The sequence below is a fragment of the Capra hircus genome, chromosome 22, assembly GCF_001704415.2.
Source record: "Capra hircus breed San Clemente chromosome 22, ASM170441v1, whole genome shotgun sequence".
In the NCBI taxonomy this organism is placed as follows: domain Eukaryota; kingdom Metazoa; phylum Chordata; class Mammalia; order Artiodactyla; family Bovidae; genus Capra; species Capra hircus.
In genome coordinates this window covers 48,511,336-48,529,570 of record NC_030829.1, presented here as the reverse complement: position 1 = coordinate 48,529,570, position 18,235 = coordinate 48,511,336, and the positions used below count along the sequence as shown (strand labels likewise).

At 51.3% G+C, this 18,235-nt stretch overlaps 1 protein-coding gene across 3 annotated transcripts in view; it reads left to right on the top strand.

Moving 5' to 3' along the window:
• Positions 42–18,235, top strand: part of NISCH (nischarin) — a 57,264-nt gene continuing 39,070 nt past the window's right edge. For 2 of the 3 annotated variants that reach the window (XM_018066741.1, XM_018066743.1), the window contains exons 1-11: positions 42–264; positions 2,341–2,424; positions 3,070–3,252; positions 11,482–11,530; positions 12,438–12,601; positions 12,990–13,085; positions 14,355–14,450; positions 15,895–16,047; positions 17,154–17,222; positions 17,721–17,906; positions 18,058–18,186. In XM_018066741.1, the coding sequence (XP_017922230.1) occupies positions 169–264; positions 2,341–2,424; positions 3,070–3,252; positions 11,482–11,530; positions 12,438–12,601; positions 12,990–13,085; positions 14,355–14,450; positions 15,895–16,047; positions 17,154–17,222; positions 17,721–17,906; positions 18,058–18,186 (1,305 nt within the window). In that variant the 5' untranslated portion in view covers positions 42–168. The remainder of the gene's footprint in view (positions 265–2,340; positions 2,425–3,069; positions 3,253–11,481; positions 11,531–12,437; positions 12,602–12,989; positions 13,086–14,354; positions 14,451–15,894; positions 16,048–17,153; positions 17,223–17,720; positions 17,907–18,057; positions 18,187–18,235) is intronic. The other variant, XM_018066742.1, reaches the window with a different exon arrangement.

Genomic DNA, 18,235 nt, shown 5'->3' with positions numbered 1-18,235 from the left:
GCGCGGGGCGGAGTGGGGCGGGGGCGCGAGAAGGCGGCGGGGCCGGCATGGCCGCACGGCTCGCGCCGGGGGCGGGGGGCGGCGGGGGCCAGGGGGCGGTGGGACGCTGACCCCGCCCCCTACTGCTGCCAGTCTGCGCCGGGCGGCGGCGGCGACCGAGCCCGGAACATGGCGGCGGCGGCGCGCAGCTTCGGGCCCGAGCGGGAGGCCGAGCCGGCCAAGACGGCGCGCGTCGTGGGCTCTGAGCTCGTGGACACGTATACGGTGTGCTGGGGGCCCGGGCTCCCGAACTGGAGGTGGCGACTGGGACCTGGAGTCTTGAGTCGGGGGCGGGGGGTTGGGGTGGGCTTCTCGGCCCCTCAGCTGGAGAGGAAGATGTCGGGGCGCTGCGACTTTGAGGAGGGGGCTTGGGATGGCAGAATCTGGGGAACGGGCGCTTGGGCTCCGCGGGTCTGGAAAAAGGGTCTTGGGGTGGGGCGCAGAGAGGGGACTTAGGAAGGGTATGCGTTTAGAAAAGGAGGCTAGGAATGGGAAGGATCAAGGGATGAAGGAGGCCTGCAGAGGAGAGGGGTCAGGTTGAGGCGGAGGCTCCCCTGGAGGGGCGCCGGCCTGGGAGGACATGACAGGCGGTCCCGGAGAAGGGGAATTAGGAAAGGGGGTCTTCGGATGGTATCAGCGGAAAGGGTTAGGGTGCTGCAAGCCATGAAGAAAAAGAGGGGGCGGGGCCTTGGTCTGGGGGCCCTTGGGGTTGCAGTTGACATTTGCTCCTAAGTGAAGGGGGCATCTGGGGGCCTGGGCGCTCAGGCAGAGACAAGAATAGAGGCGAGTGGAGCCCAGACCCCGGGGATTGAGGGGGTGGCTCAGGACTGAGAGTCCAAGAGCCCGGAACTTTAGGGGTCTTCACGGCTTTGGACTGTGGGGGTGAGAGAGAGCGGCTCGCTGCCCACGCACACTTCAAGGCTGTGGAGGAGATGCAGGGCAGAAAGGGGAGAAGTCGCAGACTGTGATGAAGTAGGAGGCCCTCCTGGGTCTGGGTGGGCTTGGGCGCCTACGGGCCTGGTAGGCTGCCTAGCGGGGACTGGCCCCAAGGTGGGGGTGGCCTGAGCACCTCTCAGCCTCCTGTGCTTTGTTCTGGGACCATGGTGAGTTGGGGAAGGGGGCTTGGCTCTGCCTTCACCCCACCTCCTTGGCCCTCAACCTAACCCTCCTCCTGAGGGTCATTTTTCTGGCTCTTTCTCCTTTCCTGGGCAGGAGGAGGGGGAGGGAAATGGTCAGGCTGTGGAGGGGCTCCTACGGATCCTGGAGCAACAGGCCTGCTCGTCAATGGAGGCTTCAGTTGAGTTGATTATTTTCTCCTCCCCCTTCTGCATGTTGCAGAGAGGGGCGGGATGCAAGGACCATGGGGCCTCATCCAGGTGAGGGCTTAGCTCTGGTCAGCCATCATGCATGCACTGTATCCACCTGGAGGGTCAGCTCCAAAAAAGCTCTCCTTGACCACAGGGCTGAGGCCTTCTTCTGAATGGGTGTTGGGAAGATGGTGATTTTGTGTCCCTTTGTCTGGGTATGCTGAGTTGAATAATTATCAACACCTACCTTTGATTGATCACTTACTACATGTCAGGCCCTTTACAAAGCATTTTGCATGCATTACCCTTGATTCTTAATCCTACTAGATTTTAAGATGGGAACTGAGGCTCAGACAACTTAAGGCTCCCAGTCACTTACATAAGTTGACATACATACATAAACTATAGCCAGGAATGGCAGAACCAGATTTTGAACACAGGTCTTCTGGCCCGTTCCCTTGTGTTAGGGCTTAATTATCTATCACTGCCCTCTTCTGAGCGTCTAAGTGCCTTGACTCCTGGCTGTTTTCAGTTCCTGAACCAGCTGAAAGTGTTGGAAAAGGACTTGCTTCTAAGGTATAGTCAGGGCTCCTGAGAAAGAACTGAAGCAGAAAAGCTGGTCCTGCCAAACCTGACCCTGTTTTGCCTCAGAAGGAAAGGCCTTTCTTGCAGCTCAGGTTGGATTGGACTTTGAATTACATGGAGGCTGGAGTTAAAAAACTAAAGAGGTTACTTAATATGATAGCTGCCTTTTTTGTTTTCTCACTGTTGGATAGGGGTCAGACTTATCCCATATGCCTGCCAGATCCAGTGCTAGGGCCATGGAGGAGGCTAAAAGGGGGCCCCTGCTTCTCAGCAAGGGTCAGGTACAGAGGCTAGTGGGCAGGAGCAACTTAACTTTGGCCTGGGGGGTTTGGGTGTCCTGCAGCTATTGCTGAGGGTGGGGTGGGGCTTTCCTTATTGCTGGCTAGGCAAGGGCTGTTTTCCCTCTTAGGTTTACATCATCCAGATCACTGATGGGAGCCATGAGTGGACAGTCAAGCACCGGTACAGTGATTTCCACGACCTACATGAAAAGGTAATTGAAAATTGGGGGCTTTTAGGCCAAGTTCCTATTGTGTTGTGGGTTGGTTTTAGGGCAACACTGGTTTATTAATGTAAACAGCAAAAAAAAAAAACAAACCCAAACCCGTTGGATCCTGAGAGTTCAAACCTTGCATAAGACAGTGTGCAAGGAGTGTATTTGAACTTCAATTTTAAGATTGACAGTTGTAGCTAGGATATGAGATGCTGGGATAGTTTCCAGGGGAGGGAGCAGGTTTCTATTTGTTCCGCCTGAGTATGCCTATTCCAGAACCTGTGCTTTAGTATCTGGCTATAATTCTTTCTTTGCGTTTGGAGAGAGCTGCCTTTCTCTGGGTCATTTGTAGCATGAGAATTTTGTTGTGGTTTGGAGAAGATGGTGACTTCAGGGGCTTTGAGGTATTACTTTCCTCAATGTCTCCAGAGTCTCTTGGTGGAGCTCACTGTCTAGAATTGTATTGGTGTTTCTAGTGCTAATTAAACTTGAGGCCAAACCCAGGTGCACTAGTTTGATCGCTAATCGTGGTGCTCCTGCCACGATGGGCTTCGTAGCGAGCACCTGCCCTCAGCTGCTTACCTTGGCCTTGCACCGTTACAGAGCCTCTTGGTCTATGGCTGACACACTTATGTTTTCTTACAGCTTGTTGCGGAGAAGAAGATTGATAGAAGTCTGCTTCCGCCCAAAAAGATAATTGGGAAAAACTCCAGGAGCTTGGTGGAAAAGAGGGAGAAGGATCTAGAAATTTATCTCCAGACACTCCTGGCCACCTTCCCTGATGTGGCCCCCAGAGTGCTGGCCCACTTCTTGCATTTCCACTTTTACGTAAGTTCCTCTTGGGTTTTCTCCTTCGCCTGCCAGCCTGCAGCCGCCAGAGCTCCAGGTAGCAAACCCTGTAGACCTCAGCTTTGAGAGGTCAGCTGGAGCTGGAGCCTGCGGTTAGTAGATGGAGGAGCATCCTGGCGGGTTGGGGCTCAGACAGAGCATGTTCGTAAAGGGATTTGCCTTAAATTAGGCTGACCGGCTCTGGCCACAGAGAGGTTTTCCTCCACCACAAGTTGTTTTGTTTAGCAAAAATGGCCTGTGGGTGTTTGAGCAAGTTTCCATCCAAATGGATGGGGTTAGATTAGAAACAGCTGACACCTGGCATCGACTATTGTTGAGTTGTTGGTTCCCAGCTCAAAACTAATTAAGGGATCTATCTGTGTTGGCAGAATATTGCCATCTTAGGGCGTCGTCAGAGTCCAAGGTGCTGAGTGAGGGTAGGTGGCTTCCTCCAATGGGAGCGTATGTGTCAGGACAGCTCTGCACTCCCTTCTGGATGGAGGAACAACGGTCATGGGCTGCTGGTGACAGTATGAGTTGTCACACTTGAAGGAGGGAAGTTTGGTGCAACGTGAAACCAAAACGTTAAACAACCCAGTAATTTCATTTCTGAGAATTTATTCTAAGGGAAAAGACTGGGTGACTGAGAAAAGGATATAGGTGTAAAGGTAGTCATTCCAGGATGATAATAAGATGCTGAACAGTCAAAAGCCCCATAGGAGGCGACTTAAAAAAAAAGAGGGTGCTAGCATGGAATTGGATATTATGCTGCTAGAAAAATGATGTAGGAGAAGAAATACATTACTAGATGAAAAGAGCAGGGCAGAAAATGATATTAGGGTATGGTCCCATTTTTATTTAAAAAAGTTTGTATGAATATATTTGGGAAAATTCTAGAAGGTTATACATCAAAATATTATGAGGAGTTGTTCTGAGGTAGTAGACTTTTGGATAATTTACATTTAATTATTTTCCTTTTGTGTGATGAAGATAGGGGGAAAAAAAACCAAAATAACCCACTCCCTTTTCAGGCTTGCCTCTTAGGGAGGGACCTGTGGGTTGTGGTCTTAAAAGCCCAAACTTCTTTAAAAAATAACTGTCTTGAGATACTTTCAGAGTGAGACAGCTGAACCTTTCTTGAAGTGTTAGATAGAAGAACCTGGAAATTTGGTGATGGCACTAGCAGTGGGCCACTCAGCTTGGAGGGGCCCTGTGGGAAAAAAGACTGGCATTTATAGATGGGAGCTATATATGTGTATCTATCTTTGGACTGTGTTTGGCATGTACCAGTAATGTATGTGGTTAGCAGTAGTTTTCCTGTTGTAGACTTCTTTTTTTCATTTTCTTTCCTTATGTGAAAAACAAAAGTCCATTTCTTATGTGAGTTTTTCACAACTGGTTAGTGTTTTAAGAAACACTGTCCTTTAAGAAAGCTTTGATTAGCTATTTAAGGTTAAAGTATAATTCATTGCTTAAGACCTGGGCCTTTGAGGCAGTCTCCTGGCTGCCTCTGAGTATGGAAAGGCCTGGACTGCTTTTTGTTTTCTAAATAATTTGTGTGTGAATCGTTACTACGTTGGTTGCACTGGGTCTTCCTTGCTGCTTGCCGGCTTCTCTCTAGCTGTGGCGGGCGGGGGCTGCTCTTCGCTGTGGCGCACGGCCTTCTCACTGCGGTGGCTTCTCTCGTTGCGGAGCACAGGCCTCGGTAGTGGCAACATGCAGGCTCTGGAGCTGCAGCTCTCAGGCTCCGGAGCACAGGCTCAGTAGGCTGTGGGCTGCCACTCCCTTCTACAGGGCATCTTCCTGACCCAGAGATCGGGCTTAGTTGCTTTACACCTTGTGGAATCTTCCCAGGCCAGGAATCGAACCCATGTGCACTGCACTGACAGGCAGATTCAAGTTCACTGAGCCACCAGAGAAGTACTGGGCTGCTGTTCTGAGATAGGTTTGCCTGAGGCCCTCCATCTGTGGCGGTTCTGGTTTGAGGCATGTTCTACTGCTTGGAGCAGTTTGAACATATTTGAAGTAATTATTATCAAAAGGACCTCTTGGTTATATAAATCCAGAGTTCTAAAAAAGTGGTTGATCCATTGTTAAGCTAAATCACGGTTGCTTAGCTGTGGCACTGTTGACGTGTTGGACCAGGTGATTGGTGTGGGGGCTGCCCTGTGCAGTGCTGAGCAGCATCTCTGATCTCTGCCCACTAGATGCCAGTAGCGCCCCGCCCTCCCCAGTCTACCCCCCAACCCGCCGGGCTATAACTACCAACAGTATCTCCACACATTGCCAGATACTGCCTGAGGGGCAAATTGCACCTGATCGAGAATCACTATATTAGATCTTCAAATGAATTTGGACAGACAGGGCCCAAAAGATTTGTCAGCTTTTTTACAGACTGGGAGCCCTTAGGGAAGGTTTCTGGTAACCTTCCCCGCCATCAGTGTCCTCCCTGAATTTACTCCCAGTGTAGTCCACCTCTTATGGGGCTGACATTGGACAGGGTGGACCCAGGGAACCATATTTGGCTGGGGTGTGGATTTTTTTTTTTTTGATTCACATTCAAAACTCACTCTTACAAAGCGTACAAGTCCCTGGTTTTTAGACTATTAACAGAATTGTGCGTCTATCACTACTGTCTTAATTCCAGAACATTCATCACACAGGAAGGAACTGTACCCATCAGCAGTCACTAATATGCTTTCGTAATAGATCGGTGTGCATGTTCTGAACATTTCATATAAGTGGAATCATGCAATATGTGACCTTTTGTGACTGACTGCTTTCACTTAGCATAGTGTTTTCAAGGTCCATTCATATTGTGAACGAAAATAAGCACTTCAGTTCTTTTGTGGTCAAGTACTATTACATTGTTTCAAGATACCATATATTGTCCATTTATGAGTTAATGGACAAATTTAGCTTGCTTCCAGTTTTTGGCTTTTATTAAATAAGACTGCTGAGAACATTCATATGTTTTTGTGTAGACCCATACTTGTGGCTCAGCTGGTAAAGAATCCCCCTGCAGTACAGGAGACCCAGGTTCAATCCTTCGGATGGGAAGATCCCCTGGAGAAGGGAAAGGCTACCCCCTCCAGTATTCTGGCCTGGAGAATTCCATCGACTGTAGCCCATGGGGTCTCGGAGAGTCGGACACGACTGAGCCACTTTCACTTCACATACTTTCTGCTGGGGCTTCCCAGGTGGCCCAGTAGTAAAGAATCCACCTACCAGTGCAGGCGGTGCAGGTTCCATTTCTGGGTCAGGAAGATGCCCTGGAGAAGGGAACGGCAGCCCTCTCCAGTACTGTTGCCTGGGTAATCGCATGGACAGAGGAGCCTGGCAGGCTACAGTCCATGGGATCACAAAAAGAGTCAGACACAACTAAGCGACTTAAGGATGACAACATCCTTTGTTGGGTATATACTAGGAGTAGACTTGCTGGAGTGTGTGATAACTCTGTTTATGAGGAACAGGCAAATTTTCTTTGGTAGTGGCTGCACCATTTTATTGAGCTGGCCAGAAAGTCGGCCAGCCCAGCGCATTCCTGCCGGCAGCGTGCAGGCTCTTATGCTCCCACGTCTTCGCCCACACTTGCTGCTGTTCACTGTAGCGATCCGCATGGCTGTAACATGGTACCTTATGGTTTCAATTTGCATTTGGTTAATGACGAATAATGTTGAGCTTTTTTACATGCGTTTGTTGGTTATTTGTATATCTTCTTTAGATAAAGTTATTGAAATCTTTTGCATTTCAAAAAATTAGGTTGTTGTTGACTTGTAGGAGTTCTTTGTATACTCTGGATATTTAAACCCTTACTAGAAATACGATGTGCAAATATTTTCTCTCATTGTGTGAATTGTCTTAGTTTTTCCTGATTGTATTCTTTGAAACACGAGTTTTCGGTTTTGATGAAGTTTACCCATTTTTCCCTCCAGTCACTTGTGTTTTTGGTATCATGTCTAAGAAACCAAATCCAAGATAACAAAGATTTGCAACTATGTTTTTTCTAAGAGTTTATAGTTTCAGTTCTTGTATTCAGGACTGTAACCATTGTGAGTGGACTTTTGTATGTGGTGTGAGGTTGGGCCACCACTGTGGGGCGGGCTTTCTGACAGGCAGGCAGAGCCGTTTGTCTCCCAGCCCTGCTGCTTTCTGACAGTTGATTCAGAAGCAGCCACGGAACCTCTGTGTGTCTCAGTTCCTCTGTGAGTTGGAGGGGGGATGACCCCAGGCCCTTGTGAATTGCAGGAGCCGGTGCAGTGAAGGTGAAGCGCCCGGAAGAGTCTGGGCAAATGGCAGGGGCTCTCCAGGTCCCAGCCAGTGCCAGCTATTCTGGTTAGGAAATGCATTCACTCCTTGTCAGAGGTGGCATTTATATCATTTTGTTATCTTGAAACCAGTTGGGTAGAACAAAGATACTTTTTGAAATTTGAAATCAGTAGGACAGAACCGTTACCATCCTAAAGGTAGCTTTTGGTCGTTTTAGTTGCAGAATACAGGCTGTACGTGATAACTGATATCCTTGTGGGTTGCTTACAGTCTTGGAGCTCTCTGCAGCCACAGTTGACGCTTGAATCTCTCAGTGGGGAGTTTTTACTCACACAGTGTTCCTGACTTCTGCTGGTGTGCCTCATACAGGCATGAAATATGTTATTACGGACTCCGACCCCTGTGTGTGTATGTAAACCACACAGTGACGTGTAACTCAGCCCCTCGTTAATGCTCCAGTGGCACACACGCTGTGCTCCAGCCTGTGCCAAGCAGGAGCGTTGGACTGGCCTGGGGTTATTCATTGAGTAGGGTCTGTGCTGCAGGGGGTTCACAGACCTGCATGTACTAACATGCTGTTGGAATAGTGGTGTCCGAACCACAGCCTAAGAGTCTGTGGTGCATTTGTGTGCATAGCTCACTTGGTAAAGAATCTGCCTGCAATGCGGGAGACCCCAGTTCGATTCTTGGGTTGAGAAGATCCTCTGGAGAAGGCGTAGGCTCCCCACTCCAGTATTCTTGGGCTTCCCCTGTGGCTCAGCTGGTAAAGAATCCACCTGCTACATGGGAGATCTGGGTTCGATCCATGGGTTGGGAAGATCCCCCAGAGAAGGGACAGGGTACCCACTCCAGTATTCTGGCCTGGAGAATTCCATGAACTGTATAGTCCATGGAGTCACAAAGAGTTAGACACAGCTGAGCAACTTGCCCTACAAGGGTGCTGCTCAAGGGTGCAGACCAGCACGAGACCCTGGCAGGTGGCTGATTGATTGGAATGTAACATGTTTGGAAGTGGGTATTTTAGTTTTTAAACACCTATTTTTTTTAATTGAAAAATTTTTGGAACTATAAAGAATGTCTTTTACAATTTTAATTTATTTATTTTTGGCTGTGCTGGATTTTCATTGCTGCAGGCAGACTTTCTGTACTCCTGGAGAGTGGGGGCTGCTCTTCATTGTGGTGCGTAGGCTTCTCACTGCGGTGGCCTCTCTCACTGCAAAGCGTGGGGTCTGGGGCGCACGGGCTTCTGCACCTGCGGTTCCTGGGCTCTTGAGCACAGGCTTAATAGTTGTGGTGCCTGGGCTTAGTTTCTCCTTGGCATGTGGCATCATCCCGGACCAGGAATCAGACCCACGTCTCCTGCCCTGGCAGGTGGATTCCTTCCCATTGAGCCACCAGAGAAGCTCCCTGCCATTTTTTTTTTTTTTTTAGGGTATTTCAGTTCAGACATCTGTGGGACCCTGAAGTATTTCAAGTCCTTTCAGCAGGATTGGGTGGAGTGTGTGTGGGTGGGGGAGTACCCGTTCGCAGAAGAACCTCTGGGTAGAATCTGCAGGAGCTTTAGCTGGGACCCACTGATGCTCCCGTTTCCTCCAGCAGGAGGGAGGTCCAACCCTGCTTACACGTGGCCACAAGGCCACAGTTGAACCAGAGTACTCTGAGGAGGCAGACAGAATGCTTCTCTGAGAAGACTTATACTGTGGATTTTGGGACTGAGGCCTTTCTTTGTTTCCCCTTTAATTAAGAGTCTCTCAAGGTGAAGATCAGCCAAGGCAACTAAGTAGATAGTGTTGCCTAGTATAGCTGCAGGGAGTGCTTCCTGTAGCCCAAGGGGAGGGGCAGAAGAAATTGTCTACTTTTCAAATTGCTCAGAAGTGGAAACATGCTCTTTGTTTAGCGTGAGTCCTTGGCCCTCACTATCTCCCAACTTCCTGGGTCTTCCGGAAATTCCAGCCCTATCTCCTCAGCTGGGCTGGTGTTGACACCAGCTGCCCAAAGAAATGTAACTTTGAGGATAAGGGTTGCTGGTACTAAGCGTGGGCTGGGGGCCCTTTTCCCATGTGAGACCTAGTGTCCCTGCTGGAAATGGAGAGGCTGGAGAGCTGCTCTTGGGGACTGGAGGTGGGTGCGGATCGGAAGCCTCTCAGGAGTCTGTGTCTTTCAAGGCTGTCCAGGTGATGGGCGATTCTGACTGCACGCCAGATGGGGAAGTGCTGACCTGGAGAAGGGGCTTGGTTCTCAGAATGTGGGTAGAGAAATGAGCTTCTAGGTCATTCCACGGTCTTCCTGATCTTCAGTTCTTCATAGCAGCCGAGGAAGTAACTGCCCAGCAATTGAACTGTTGCGGGAGACTGACGTTGGGCTTCCGAGTGAACTGATGGCCTGTCCTCTCACTCACTGGAGCCTCTCTGGCTCAGAGCCTGCTATTTCCTTCTGGTGGCCCTTTTACATATGACCCTGTGTTTTGCTAGACTCTGAGCCCCCAACAGTGGAGGTGTGTTCGCTCATTTTTTCTCCCTTTGGTTTTTTGTTCATTTGTGACAATAAGGAGGAATTCGTCTCATACAAGCTGAATTTCAAGCAGATGAAATAAGCACATTTTTAAAAAACAGATACCTTCGAGTACTAAAAGGAGAAATTAGGGGAGTGTCTTTATTATCTTAGGGTTGAGAAAGAGGTCCCAGAAGTCACAAAGGAAAAGAATCACAGGTTAAAAAAATGTAAACTTGACAAACCTCCCTCTGTCAGGAGAACTGGTGTGAATACACATAAAGGGCATACACAGACGAGGAAAAGACACTTAGATATTTGCGGCATATAAGCAAGCATTAGGGTGTCCTGTATGTGTGAAAGGTAAGCGAGAGATAAACAGTAGGAAAACAGGAGAAGGACACTCTGCTCCTGCAGCCTGGTGCCTTTCAAGCTCCGTAAACGCACTGATGGTGTGTCCTGGTGGCAGAGGTGTTCCTGTGAGCTACGAAGGTGATTGTGCAGTTCTCATCTGGACCTGTTTACAAAAGTCCTGTTGGCTGCCATCTGTCAATTAGGTACGGTTCTTACCTGCAGGATGTGGGGTTGCAAGCCCTGGGGCTCTAGCAACCCCAGGGTTACACCCCGAAATGCTGAGGCAGTCAGCTGTGTACTGAGAGAGGCTTCACAGCTAAGCATTTGAAAGCGTGGCTTTGCGAGAGGATCGCAGCATGTCCCACCTTAGTTTGCTTGCCTGTGAAATAGGATTCAACATAAGAGCCTCCTGGCCTAGGGCACCGGGAGGATTGAGTGAGCCTCTTGGTGGGGAGCGCTGAGGCCATTGCCTGGCGTGAATTGAGACCCAGCACATTGGCTGTAATGTGACTGAAGGTCACCCTTGGGTGCTGCCTTTACCCCATCGCCCTGAAAGGGAATCCTTTCGTGCCTCTTTCTCGTGACCCTGGGCTGAGCGGCGCGCTCAACAGCCTTGGAGGGACAGCGCAGGAAGAGAGCCGGTGCTTACTCTTTCCTCAGATACCTGTGGGACATGACTGTCAGTAAAAATGGTCACTCCCAGGCAGGGCTGGCTCTGTGAGGCCCGTTTTTTCCCCCACCAGGGGAATGGGAACCTCTTTTCCAGAGGAAGCAGGACTGTCTGTCTGCCATGCCTCTCTTAGTAATCTCCCAAGGCCAGTTTTGGGAGCTGTTGACTTCCCAGCCAGCGCCTGACGAGGCCAGGCTTTGCGGTCTCCTGGGCCTGGAGTGAGATCTCAGCCCATGCTGAGTGGCCTTGGAGCTGATACCCGCGCAACTGGAAATAGTCTTTTCCTTTCTGGGCTGCTTGATTCACTTTAGATTTACTCTCTCCATTTTGTTTTGCTTCTGGAGAGCTGGCTTTGCAGCAGTGGAGGGAGTAGATGGCAAGAAAGGTGCAGGCCCCAGTGGAGGGGAGCAGGGGAGTGTCCTGACTGGGTTTTGTTTTCTCTTCAGGAGATTAACGGCATCACTGCAGCACTGGCTGAGGAACTCTTTGAAAAAGGTATATGGCCAGGGGTCCTTGAAATACTGGATGCAACTTGGCTAGCCCTGTTAGGCGGCCAAGGGCCCAGAACTCCATCAGCCAGGACCCACCTTGCCAGGGTTCCCCAGATCCCTGGACCTGGTCCACAGGCAGGCTGTGCAGCTGTCTGCTCTGCAAGTCTGAGGAGCTGTGTTCTTCACCTCAGGATCCCTGGGCCCCTGTCTGCGGGGGCTCTGTTCTCAGGCTCAGGTTGTATTCCAGGGCCTTCTGATGGAGTTCTGGAAGGTGGGTGGCACGCTGCCCTCTTGCATTGGTTTGTTCTTACCTAAAAGGGTTCAGATGGCACCGAAGCTGCCTCAGGGTCATGACCCTGCTGAGAACAGGGTGTCTTACTGCTCCCCTGAGAGAGGGCCGGACAAGGACATTGAGGACGAGTGGCCCAGTTGGCTGTCTGAGGGTGCATGGGTGGAAAGCGCGAAAGGAGGACCCAACACCAGTGTCTGGCTCAGAAGCCCCTCCTGCGCTCGGGCCCTGCACGGTGCTGGCACCTTAGGTCTCACCTAACCTTGAGACGTCTGCGTCTTAGAGGTTACAGCGGGCCATTGCCCTTAGTGCTGCCTGTCCTGGCTTTCTCCTGGCCAGGGCCTCAGATTGTAACTCAGTCTCACCTCGGAGAGGCTCCCCAGAGCAAATTCCTGTGGCCCTTCCTTCCTTTGTAATCACGTGTCCTGGGTTAACCCTGAGCTGTCAGCCCAGGAGGGAGACCGCTTCCGCATGCTCAGGAGGGTCCTTCCTTCGTCCTGATTCGGTGTGCATAGTGGGTGCCGGCCAAGTGCTTGTTCACTGTTGGCCGCGTGGGCAGGTACCCTGGCTGCACGGCGGGGCTGGGGCCCAGTGCTCACCTCTTGGGCTGCGGCTGTTGCAGGAGAACAGCTCCTGGGGGCTGGCGAGGTCTTCGCCATTGGGCCCCTGCAGCTCTACGCAGTCACCGAGCAGCTGCAGCAGGGAAAGCCCACGTGCGCCAGCGGGGATGCCAAGACTGACCTGGGGCACATCCTGGACTTCACCTGTCGCCTTAAGTACCTTAAGGTAAAGCTGTGGGAGCCTGGTCATGGGGAACTGCTCAGTCGTGGGCACACAGCTCGTGACCTGGGTGTGTGGGGTGTGTTCGTGTGTGTGTGTATACACTGCAGGCCCTGAGAAAAGAAAGTGACGGTTGGTGATCTGGGCACTGTGCTTCTGCCTCTGAGCACCAGGGGGCAGTCATGGTCCAGTGGCCCCCTACTTTGAACCTTGGCTTTAGCCTTCTTTGTGGATCATGGAAGTGCTGAGTGGGAATCCTTGCCCAGACTGCCCCTCGCAGCCTGGCAAAGCTTGGAGCAGGGTTTGGCAGTTGCTGCAACACTGCTCGGTGAACACGGATGGGAAGTGCTGGTTGCCGCAGCGTCCCTAATTCACACCATTTATTTGGCTGTAGGTTTCTGGCACAGAAGGACCTTTTGGGACCAGCAACATTCAGGAGCAGCTCCTGCCTTTTGATCTGTCCATATTCAAGTCTCTTCATCAGGTGGAGGTAAGGCCCGGGGCCCCTGGAGTGCAGGCGGGACTGTGCCCTCGCAGGATGGACTGATTTCTGACCATTCTGTCCGTGCCTAGGGAGTGTTCCTGAGGTTGAGTGTCTGGATTTAATCGTAAGGCACTGGTGCTTTTGAGTCTGCCAGTGTGTGGCAGATTCCATTTAGGGGAGTCAGGCGCTGTGGAGGCAGAGAGAGAGGAGCTTCTGCTGCCCCTGGCCGGTCTGCACGTCCCCACCCCGCAGCATTTGGACAGGTTGGCGCACTGGTGCCCAGCTTCTCCTGGGCTTCTTCACTGCTCGAACTGAAGTGCTAGGAAGTCATCCTGTGGGTCACACAGCCAGTTCCATGTCTGCATCTCCCAGGGCAGACCAGCAGAGGGGTTGCAGGATTCTCTGCTCTCTGCCGTGCCTGTGCCTAACAGGAAATACTTTGCATTACTCACTGTGGAACTCCTGGGTTCGCAGTGCCAATTTTGTTACCTTTTTTTTTTCTTGTTTTTTTTTTTAACAAGAAGGGGACTCAGTAGAGAACAGTGGAAAACGCTTTAACAGCAAGTTCTCGAGCATGGCTTTTGTGTGCAGCCCTGTTCCCCATGTCTCAAATTCACTCCTCGATGAAATCTTCTCAACAGCCACGTACAGTGGGCACTTACATTCCCATTTTACAGTTGAGGAAACTGAGGCTTAGTGGGGTAAGGAAGTTTGGCCAGGATCACACAGTTAAAAGGGGGAATCTAGTGTCTGAGCTCAGCAGAGTCTGACTCTGCAACGTGCCGGGCTTGTCTCAGGAAGTCCCTTGAGGACCCTTCCTTCGATGGGCATCTGGTCCTCGACCAGCACAGGCAAGTGGGGCTGGGTAGTGAGAGGAGTGCCTGGCTGGGCAGGCTGCGGCTCTGCCAGGCGGGGCCTGCGGGTGTGTAGTGTAGCGCTCGGACAGGTGGCTTGAGGGAGGTGGTTTGGCTTGTCCCCCTCCTTCCCCCTGCGAGGCCACGAGGCCAGCGGCTTCGGGCAGGTGATGTTCCAGAGGCCCCAGCTCTCCAGCTCTGGAGCCCCTGGCTCTCACTTTGTGTCCAGCCACCAAGCCCCAAGCAACTGTTCAGAGAAACAAGTTTGTGTCTTGACTCAGGGTTTGAGTCACTGCCTGGCTCGAAGGATTTGGGGTCACTGATGGTTGTGCTCCTTTTGTGTGTGGGTGGTGAGCATCTACTTCGTGGGACTTCTGTTGGATGACGATGCCCTTCTGAGACACAGCTGTTCTTGTTCCAGATAAGTCACTGTGATGCCAGGCGCATCCGGGGGCTGGTTGCATCCAAGCCCACCTTGGCCACGATGAGCGTCCGTTTCTCGGCAACCTCCATGAAGGTAAGCGCGACCTGTTACCTTCCTGGGTGCCGTCTGAGGGGCAGGACCCTGCACTGTGGTGGCCTCACTGCGAATTATGCAAAATCTGCCACCTGTCAGGAATCAGAAGCTAGACTTTCCCCTGGGCAGCTGCACACTCCTGTGGGCCCTCCCAGTGCTTGACAATCCCTGAGATGCCTCAGGCTACATCGTCATCCCAAATCAGCACTGTTAAACTTGAGATTTTAAGAGCAGGGTGATCCCCACCCCTCAGAAAAAGGTCACTGGTTTTTAATAAATTTTCAGCAGCACGAGTGTCGGAATATTTATTAGATGAATTGATGGAAATGTTCTCTAACTATGAAAAGCCCTGGCTTAGCACTCATTTGTATCTTGTTCTCAGTGAGCTTGAATAGGCAGGCGAGGTTGTGTGTGCTGGGCCCTGTTGTTTATGTGTGAGTGACACAAACTCACAAACCAAGTATGTAAGAGGTTTTTTTCCTTCTCTTTACATTTTTATGGTTTGCATCTTAGTAATGACCTGAATTCCAGGTGTCGCTAGTGGTAAAGAACACTCAGGAGATGTAAGGGATGCTGGTTTGATCCCTGGGCTGAGAAGATCCCCTGAAGAAGGAAATGGCAACCCACTCCAGTATTCATGCCTGAAGAATCCCATGGACAGAGGAGCCTGGCAGGCTACAGTCCGTGGGGTTGCCAAGAGTTGGACGTGACTGAAGTGACTTAGCAGACTCAGTAATCTTAAAGTTCTTCTAGAAAGAAGTATAATGTTACTTTCAGAACTTAGAGTATCTGATGAAGATTTAGGTTTAATGGAAAGTCTTTCTCTTGAGGCTACTGGCCGAAAAGAGGCAGCTTGTTTCAGGCAGCTTTGCCCCTCTGGGAGATACTCCCTGCTTTCCTGTTCAGGGAGCCCAGAGTGAGCCATTGAGAGAGGAGAAGTCTTATCAAAGGGCATCAGAAGCCGAAGCGAGGAGACCTGCCTCCTTCCCAGTAGACAGTGCCCCTGGGCTCCCTGCTGCTCCCCTGTCTCAGCCCTGCTAGATTCTACCCTGTGAAGTAATGGTTAAAAGGCCCATTGTCAGCCGCGGGGGCCACAGTGCCAGCTTGTAAAGCACGGTTGCCTAGAAACAGCAAATTCTGACCTTCAGCCTCCAAGATTTAAGCCAGAAAAGGCATCACTGTATAACGAGGCTCTTGTGAGCTGGAAAAGCGTTTGCTCCTGCAGCAGGGCCAGAAGATATTCCAAGTGGCTGTTATGTTTCTAAGCTCTTCAGTTATTTCACAATCGTTTCGAGGCATATGAACCAAAGCCCCGTTTTAATGCAAGTTCACTTCCACATACTAAATATGCTCCAGCCCTTCCTGAAATTTTGCAATGATTGTGTTCCCAGTGAGTGTTGCATGAGGGCTACCATGGGGGTGCTCACCAGATGTTCTCACACAGGAAGTCCTCGTTCCCGAAGCTTCGGAGTTTGATGAGTGGGAGCCAGCAGGCGCAGCCACGGAGGGCCCCGTGACTGCCGTCATCCCCACATGGCAGGCTCTGACCGCTCTGGACTTGAGTCACAACAGCATCTCCGAGATCGATGACTCTGTGGTATGCCCTCCATGGCCTGACCAGACCCTGGGGTTGGGTGTTTAACCTTTTACCAAAAGGACTAATGAAGAACTGTATCTGGTGCTCTGTGCCTTGCCTGCAATTCTTAAGTTAATGGGGTTATTTAAAAGTTATTTAAAATCTTAGGGCTTCCCTGGTGGCTCAGTGGTAAAGAATCCGCTGGCCAATGCAGGAGACACTGGTTCAACCCCTGGTCCAGGAAGACCCCACATGCCTCGGAGCAGCTAAGCCCGTGCACCACAGCTACTGAGCCTGTGCTCTAGAGCCCCGCAAGGCACAGCTCCCGAGCCCACGCTCAGCAGCTGCTGAAGCCCACGCGCCCCAGAGCCTGTGCTCCACAGCAGGAGACCCCACCACGATGAGCAGCCCGAGCTCAGCCGCTGTGGAGGGCAGCCCCCGCTCACTGCAACTAGAGAAAAGCCTGGGGAGCAATGAAGACCTGGCACAGCCAAAAATAAATAATTTTTTTTTAAAAGGAGTGCTTAGAACGAAATGAAGTGTATTAATTGTGTGTGCATTTGATAGCATAGGCACAGTGAGTGGTGAAATTTATTCCCAAGAAGGGGAGCAGAAAAGTTAGTCCGTAGGTTCCAGGGACATTCCTGGTAGTTCAGTGGTTAAGACTTTGTTTCCACTGTAGTGGGGACAGGTTTGATCCCTGATCAGGGAACTCAGATCCAGTGTGCCTCACAGTGCAGCCAGAAAAAAAAGGAAAAGGTTCCAGATGTTCCCCTGTAAGAGTGACGTCCAGATGGTACTTGGGCAGGAGTGTTTGTGGGTCTCGATGGGGGTGCAGAATTGAAGAAGGACATACCTCCTTCTGTCTGCACTTGCTGTTTATCACTTTTACAAGCCAAGTGTTCTATAAAAACAGTGCGTCGCTGCTCAGCACCGGAGGCCCTCTGTTACGTGTTCCTGAGGATGTGCTGCTGGCTGGGCCCCGGGAGGTGTCGCGTCAGGGGCCCTGCACACATGGCCTACCTAGGAGTCTGTGGTCAGGCAGAAGCATCTGTTCCTCCTGTGTAGGGGCCGGAAAGGGTCCAGTCTCCTAGGGTAACGTCAGGTCTTGTCTTTTCTTTCTCAAGAAACTGATTCCAAAGATTGAGTTCCTGGACCTGAGTCACAATGGAGTGCTGGTCATGAACAATCTGCAGGTGATTAGTGTCTTTGGGGGCCTTTACTGTCTGTGAGCTTCTTACAAGGTCCCGTTCTCCTGAGATCAGGAGGCTGACGTGGCCTTGGGAGTCTTGGGGTTTCTCTCATGGGCCCTTGAAGGGTATCTGGGTGTACTACAGGTTTGTAAAGGCAGAGCTGCTGCCGTTCCCTTTGGTTCACAACAATGCAATGAACCGTGTTGCTCTAGTTCCCAAAGTATAAATACACATTGGACAGGATAAAGATGATGCCTCAACTGTGAGGACGGACAGCCGTGTTTTCAAACCCTGCCTCTACTCCTACCCTGTGGGCCGTGTTGGCCCTGTAAACCTGTGCAGGGAAGAAGAGTTTCCCTTCTGAAAAAATGTCAGCGGGAATAGAGCCAGCCTGCAGAGCTAGTTGTTTAGGTTGGCGGGCCTGTTACACCCTTCATGTCAGTGCCCACTGTCTGGACCCTTGACCTTAACCACGCGACCCTGTTGTCGATGCCGCCACAGCACCTGTACAACCTTGTGCACGTGGACCTGTCCTACAACAAGCTGTCCTCCTTGGAAGGGGTTCACACCAAACTGGGGAACATCAAGACCCTAAACCTGGCAGGCAACCTCCTGAGGAACCTGAGTGGACTGCACAAGCTCTACTCCCTGGTCAACCTGGATCTCAGCGACAACAGAATCGAACAGGTGAGCCGCGCCCCAGAAGGGGCGCGGGGTTCCGGGGAGGCTGTGCCTCGACGTTGGTCACTTCGGTGAGAACGAGGGGCTTTTGCTGGCTGTCGCTTGTGTTGTCGCATTGCTGAGTTGTTAGCGAAGGGCCTCGGGGGATGCCTTTCAGATGGAAGAGGTCAGAAGCATCGGCAGCCTCCCGTGTCTGGAGCACGTGGCTCTGCTGAACAACCCCCTGAGTATCATCCCCGACTATCGGACCAAGGTGCTGGCTCAGTTCGGAGAGCGGGCCTCGGAGGTAAGCTGCTTGGGGAGACTCAGCTGCAGGTGACATCTGCTCACGTACA